The 7,500-nt window shown below is 45.9% G+C and overlaps 1 protein-coding gene across 1 annotated transcript in view; it reads right to left on the reverse strand.

Moving 5' to 3' along the window:
- LOC134444748 (phosphatidylinositol 4-kinase alpha-like) overlaps positions 1–7,500 on the reverse strand; it is a 77,416-nt gene that overhangs the window by 40,533 nt on the left and 29,383 nt on the right. Inside the window, exons 12-15 of the mRNA XM_063193968.1 lie at positions 7,428–7,500; positions 4,119–4,248; positions 2,870–2,999; positions 1,599–1,694 (exon numbers count right to left, since the gene is read on the reverse strand). The exon at positions 7,428–7,500 is cut by the window's right edge and continues 28 nt beyond it. Of these exons, the coding sequence (XP_063050038.1) occupies positions 1,599–1,694; positions 2,870–2,999; positions 4,119–4,248; positions 7,428–7,500 (429 nt within the window). The remainder of the gene's footprint in view (positions 1–1,598; positions 1,695–2,869; positions 3,000–4,118; positions 4,249–7,427) is intronic.

The following is a 7,500-nucleotide window of genomic DNA, read 5'->3' on the forward strand; positions in this document are numbered from 1 at the left end:
ATCCCTTGGATATCCATTGTCTTTGCTATACCCATAAATAAACCAAACCAAACCAAACCAAATGCAGTTCAGGTCATTGAAATTAATTTCAATTCATTTTTATATCATCTTTGCTTGTTATGTAGTGGTTCTGTGTTAGTCTCTAGCGAAAAGGAAGCCGCTGCTAGAATGTAAAACTGTGTGAATCATGTCACCAAGCGACTTCCTGTATCCCGGTTCTCACAACTCTGGGGTGCTTTTCTCAAAGGCGTAGTTGTTAGCAACTTGGGTAGTTGCCAATGGGAAAATGCATTGCAATCAACAAAGTAGCTAACGAAGTTAGTAACTATGGTTTCGAGAAATGTACCCCTGAATTCCATGGCTCTGAAGCAGATGGGGTTAGAGGCTTAGTGCAGTTGGCCACCCACAGCAGACCAACAGGTCACTGTATAATAGAATGTCTGTCTAAAGGGCTTTAAGAGAGAAGCAAAAACAGCAGACAGTGCTTATTGTTCCATAGTGGTCCCATAATTGATCCATTATCCATTTCACTTGCCATCTCCAATTTCAAAGCGGTGAGAGAAATTCAACCATGTCACACATACTGTACACCAACGTGGAAAAACAGTCCCTGCATCCCTCCTCTCACACATGTACCCCCCCTTCCATGGAGCCATTTTGAATGTCCAGAAATAGGCATTTTTAGCTGAAATACTTACTTTACTTTGGCAAATTTGGCAGTAGACAGCACAGTTTCAATGAGCAGCATAGTTGCAATACCTACCCTGGCCACAATCTTACATGGTGCACCTTTAAAAAAGTGTAGTGAATCAACATGGAAAATAAAAACAAGGGAACATTTCGACTGCTGGGATTTTGTGCGCCAACTGGTAGTGGTTACCATGGGAACAGACAGTGACTGGGGGCCCAGCACCAAATGAATGCGTAATCAGCATCCTCAGAGAGCAGCTGGCTTTTCAAATGAGATCGGCTGTAAACACTGAAGCATGTTGTGTGTGTGCGTGTGTTCCTGTGCGTGTGCGTGTGCGTGTGCGTGCACACGTGTGTGTGTGTGTGTGTGTGTGTGTGTGTGTGTGTGTGTGTGCGTGTGTTCCTGTGCGTGTGCGTGTGCGTGTGCGTGCACACGTGTGTGTGGTATGGTGCCGATGACTGTGAATGTCACACTGTATAAATAACACATTGACGGAATTTGTGGGTAGACAATGTGTGACAGCCTGCTGTTTATCAATGTGTGTGTATGTGTACATGTTTCACCTGTGTGTGTGTGTGTGTGTGTGTGGGGTGTGGGGTGTCTGGTGAATGTCATGGTGTATAAATAACACATTGACATAATTGACAATGTGACATGTGACAGACTGCTATTTAGCTGTGTGTGTGTGTGTGTGTGTGTGTGTGTGTGTGTGTGTGTGTGTGTGTGTGTGTGTGTGTGTGTGTGTGTGTGTGTGTGTGTGTGTGTGTGTGTGTGTGTGTGTGTGTGTGTGTGTGTGTGTGTGTGTGTGTTATTATTGTCGTTCTCCTGTGTGTGTGTGTGTGTGTGTGTGTGTGTGTGTGTGTGTGTGTGTGTGTGTGTGTGTGTGTGTGTGTGTGTGTGGCATTACTTGTCGTTCTCCTGTGAGATGTAGAGTCGATTGGAGAGGCTGGCCAGGAAGGCTTCCACAATCACATCGTCCATCATCAGGCCCGCTTTCAGACATCTGGCAACACAGGATCAATACATTACTACGACCACACACACACACGCACGCACGCACGCACGCACGCACGCACGCACGCACGCACGCACGCACGCACGCACGCACAGATTTAATTAAGAAATCTATGGCATGGATTTTACCCTCTCTGTTCATTCAATTAGAGTCTGTGTCCGATCTTCATCAGTCTGTGTTTTGTACCATATGATGGGGACAATACAAAATGTCAGTTGATCAATGTAATGATCAATCATAACCATTGTTGCAAATCATTTGAAAATGTGCACCACTCAATTCAGCAGATTTTGCAATGCTGTAACTTTGTTGTAACTCTCGCTATACTGCTTGAATGTTTACACAATGCTGTTTCCTGCTAGCCTAGAAATCTAGACGCCCCTAGCGACCGCAAATTGAATTTGCTGCTGTACGGGTCTGGCTGCGCTAGGCTGTTTCCTGCTGTATTTGCTGCAATTCAGCAGGTTTTGTAATGTTGTGACTGTGCATTTGTGACCGAGGTGTTCCTGCACAGTTCGTCCCCCTCGGGGCCGCGAACCTGCCACCTAGTCAACTGCATCGGTTCGGGAATGGGAGGTCAGGTCCGATAGCCCAACGCTACCACACTATATTGAGGCTTCAGGAGGGAGGTTTACTAACGTTCCACGCGACACTCTGATAGTTGGCCTCTGTTACACATTCATAGTTTGAATGTTTTATTCAATATTTTTCGCCTTTTATTCTGACAGGACGGTGTGAGTGGAGACAGGAAATGAGTGGTAGGGAGGGGTGGGGACTCGAACCTGGGTCGCCCGCGGTTAAGTACTACGTAGCCTGTTGGGGTAGGGATGGGAAATGACCCAGGGCGTGTGTTTACATTCTCTGAGCTTTAAATGTGCTTTGTTTTTAACAATTGTTTATCTTTGTATAGTGTCCCAAGAATGTTTTGAACGGTGCTTATAAATAAAAATGCATGATTATTAATACTATCATTTGCCTGTTTTTTATTTACACTGGAGTGTGTTTCTCGACAGCGTCGTTGCTAACTAAGTTAGCAACTTATTTGGTTGCAAATGCAATTTCCCATTGGAAACCTACAAAGTTGTTAACTGATTAGCAACAATGCTTTAGAGAAACGGGGTCCTGATGTTGCTGTTGTTGTTGTTGTTGTTGTTGTTGTTTACCTGCAGACGTTGTCTATGCAGATGTCCCTGAGCTGCTCGTACATGGAGGACTGCTCCTTCCTGCCGGAGAGCATGTTGAAGGTGGACTGGGAGTGCTCATTGGTCACGCTGATCTTGATCTCCCCGCCCCCTGAACAAGGACAGGACACACAGCATGTCAATCAGGCCCTAAAACATCCATCAGCAAGCTGACTGACAACAGTACTGTCATACAAAGGCAAAGTGCAGTAACTACACATGAAGGACAACACCTGAGCAGCACAGATGTAATTCTTTGTGTTTAATATTCAAGTGCACAACATGACTAACGTTTTGATGGTTACACCATCTTCATCAGAGTCTAACCATCGAAACGTTAGTCATGTTGTGCACTTGAATAAAAAACACAAAGAATTACATCTGTGCTGCTCCGGTGTTGTCCTTCAAGTGAAGATTTCCTGCCTCTCTCCCGTCGATGCACCAGATGATAAAGCAGAAGCGCGAGGAACTACCCTTTTGTTTGCAGTAACTACATATTTTGTCATAATTGAGTCTAGACTGAAAATGGTCCTCATAACGCCTCCTTTATAATGTGACAAAGCCGTATAGTCCAAATGTGTCCCGTTTTGGAGATACTGCTACGTCATATTTGAGTAACTGCAACATCCGATCTAATACCAAGGCTTTGAGGGCCCTTTTCTCAGTGTCCATGTTGGCTTAGTTACTGCACTTTGCCTTTGTAGGGAAGAGTAGATCGTGTTTGCAAATGATGTGCACAGACTCACACCAACACTCTGATACAATGACTGATACTAACTGGAAACATGTGAGTTCAGGACAGAATTTATACATTTTTTGCTACACTAAATCAGACAGATATATAAAATACCACGTCATCAACCACTGTACAGTTTACAAATATTAAATATCAAAAGTGGAAATGTTTTGTAACTACAACACCTGATATTCAACAGAATAGCATTTATGCGCGCGTGTGTGTGTGTGTGTGTGTGTGTGTGTGTGTGTGTGTGTGTGTGTGTGTGTGTGTGTGTGTGTGTGTGTGTGCGTGCGCGTGTGTGTGTGTGTGCGCGTGCGTGTGTGTGTGTGTGTGTGTTGTGGCGGTGGTATGTGCTGATCTGTGTGTGTGTGTGTGTGTGTGTGTGTGTGTGTGTGTGTGTGTGTGTGTGTGTGTGTGTGTGTGTGTGTGTGTGTGTGTGTGTGTGTGTGTGTGTGTGTGTGTGTGTGTGTTGTGGCGGAGGTATGTGCTGACCTGTGCTGTACTGGCTGTGGTATTTGTAGAGCTTGACCAGTACGGGCGAGGGCACAACCAGGAAGTCCCTCAGAGACATGGTGGCAGAGTGGGCGATCACAGGGAACCGCTCACACAGACGACCCAGACCCTGACACACAGGCAGGCAGACAGACAGACACGCAGACGGGCAGATGGGAAGAGAGGCAGGGAGACAGACAGACAGACAGGTAGGCAGACACGCAGAAACACACAGACAGGCAGACACACAGGCAGGCAGACAGACACACAGACAGACAGACAGAGAGAGGCAGGCAGACAGACAGGCAGACAGACACACAGGCAGACACACAGGCAGACACACACAGACAGCAGACAGACAGGCAGATAAACAGACAGGCCGAAAGGCAGACAGACAGACACACACGCATAGACAGACAGACAGACAGGAAGATGGGAAGACAGGCAGGCAGGCAGACCGACAGACAGGCAAGCAGACAGACAGACACACAGGCAGCCAGAGAGAGAGAGAAAGAGAGAGATCGTTTTGAATGGCCCTCTACCACATGTTGCACTAATAAGGGAGACCTCATTGTACACATATATCATTACCGGCATGTCACTTGCTCCTGACAGTTAGCTGCGACCTTTTGGCCCTGACATGCACAACAGTGTGCCTGTGAGGTTGGCTCGTGACCCACACACTAGTCTAGTGCATCAGTGCTGACAGAATCTGTCACCTTTGACATTTCATCTACCCCTGACACGTTCAGCTGAGTGAAAAAATAGCTGTGATGGTTGACATTTGTCATGCAGCTCACGTGTGCCTCAGAGGGGCAGAGTTAAGGATACCCATGAGGCTGACTCTAGGGTTCCAAATCATATACTATTTTTCCAATGTCAAGTGTATGAGCCTTGGAAGTCTGTCAGCCTAATTAGTCACGCCCAGCGATTGGATACTCTGCAGAGTTCACCAAAGAGTATCCAATCACCGGGCGTGATTATGAAGGCTGACACACTTCGAAGGATGCACACTAGACTTTGGGAAACGGCCTAAATCGACCCTCCCATCCTTGCAATGTGCTTGTGGCTTTGCAAAACACTTTAAAGGTCATTTTCTCATTTTGCAATCAGTATGCTGAATGGGGACCCAGTACCCAGGCTCCAGCCTTGCAGTGACGCAACTCCTTCAGCTCTGCTACACTTGCTCAGGAAAAGAGCTTGTTCAGGTACAATCCGAGTTCGCCATGGCAGGGGAACTCCACCCACTTTGCCGGGAACCATGAGCATCTCTGGGTAGAGGCGTTGTCGGTGCCCAACGGGTTCCGCCTGCCCGATCCGTTCCCTTTGCACACTGCACATGCGCAGTATGACGTATACGGAAGAGAAATTGCCTGATTTGTTCCGTTAAATTTTTACTTTCTCGTTTTAAGTGTTTATTTTGCAGGAGGAAGTTTGCGTTTTAAACGGTCTGTTTTATAATAGTAAATAACCGTTACAGAAACGCTAAATAAGGTCACCAACTGGTCAGCTAACCAACTGACTATTCAGAGCACAATATCACGTTATTTACAGCGACAAACGCATTTGATGTAAAAAAATAATATAGGTTATAAATAAATAATTATAAAAATTAAAGTATTAACTGTGACTTAAATGTTCTGGCGGCTGCAAAATAAACATTTAAAACATCAAAGTCATAAGGGAACGGATCGGGCAGGCGGAACGCGTTGGGCACCTACAGGCGTGTTCAAGGCAGTGACGTGGTTTAAGCAGAGATGTTCTATTGAGACTAAGATGGATGCTTGATCTATCCTTGACGCGCTCAGCAGTGCATCAGTGCTGAGAGTACCTGTGACATTTGACCTTTGGCCTCACCTCTATGTCAAAGGCCTTCCTCAGGGCACAGACACAACTCCAGTTTGTGCCCGTTGTGTTTGTACCCCGAGGAAGGAAGGCCTTTGACCGAAAGCTTGGCAATTAGAACAACATTTTTATTATTTTTCAAATGTGTTTGGCACCTCTCAATCAGGAGTGCGGTATAATTCGTCTAAAAATGACCCGAGTCCTGACCGGCCATGCTCATCGGCGTGTGAGTGTATAGCCGTGGCTTAATGGTCGACTTGAGATCAAAGGGTTGTAGGTTTGAATCCCACCTCTTCCTACATCTCCATCCATGGCTGAAGTGCCCCTGACCGAGGCACCTAACCCCAAATGGCTCATTGCAAGTCACTTTGAACAAAAGTGTCAGATAAGTGTAATGTAATGTAATGAGTGCTGAGTTACATTATTACATGACACATTAGCTTGTGCCTTTATCCAAAGCGACATGCAGTCCCTGGAGCAATGTGTGCCGGAACTAGGGAGGAAAGAATTGGTAAGGGTGGGAATTGAACCCGTGCAGTCCAACCTCTAGCTGAATATGAACAAATGCGCAAGAAGCCCGCCATGACCAAAGTCACGCCCCCCACAAAGACAGACAAATTAGAGACAAGAAAAACACTCGGCTATAGTTCTAAATATCGTTTAAATATCCTTATCGAGGTATTGCATGTCGCTATCGTGTATCGATTTTTTTCCCTGATATCATGCAGCCCTAGTAGTGAGTATTTTTGAAGTGGTCCTTCCTTGATCACGCTGCAAAACTCCACTTCACAAACAGATGAACGAGCAAGCAAATGAATGCCTGCCTGCACATTCACACACGGACAGTCACACATGCACGCACGCAAACACACGCACACGCACACACTACATGGAGCATGAATATGAGCCATTGAGTTCGTTTTTAGCAAGGCTGACTGTCTGAAAACGGTTCCATAAATCAGAAAGAAAATGCCAACGGTGCACCACTTTGAATTGTAGAAGTATCTCTGTGTGCACAAGCGTCTGTGCGTGTGTGTGTGCGTGCGCGTGTGTGTGTGTGTGTGTGTGTGTGTGTGTGTGTGTGTGTGTGTCTGTGTTCTAAATAACATTTAAATATTGTTACTGAGGTATTGCATGCTGTTATCGAGTATCGTTTTTTTTTCTGATATCTTGCAGTGGCCTACTCAACTAGGCCCATCCGCCAGTGTCCTAACTTATTTTTTCCTGGGATAAGGTCTGGCAGACCAATCACAATGCAGGAGATTTGTATCTTTGGAAGCAAAGCAGACAGTGTTTTGAGGGAGTGGCAACAAAGCATTGGCCAATAGGCACAGACACTGTTTGAAAAACAATGGGTTGTTCCCATGAACAATCTTCCGATGTCTCATTGATCGGGGCCAGACTAAATATTCACATTTAATCTGACATTTAGGCTGGCTTGCTAGGCTAATCGTGCAGCCCTACCTGTAAGCAGCAGATGAGGAGGGGCATGTGGGCGATGATGACCTTGCTGGACGTCTTGGACTGCAGCTTCTCA

This window comes from Engraulis encrasicolus, chromosome 3, assembly GCF_034702125.1.
Source record: "Engraulis encrasicolus isolate BLACKSEA-1 chromosome 3, IST_EnEncr_1.0, whole genome shotgun sequence".
In the NCBI taxonomy this organism is placed as follows: Eukaryota; Metazoa; Chordata; class Actinopteri; order Clupeiformes; family Engraulidae; genus Engraulis; species Engraulis encrasicolus.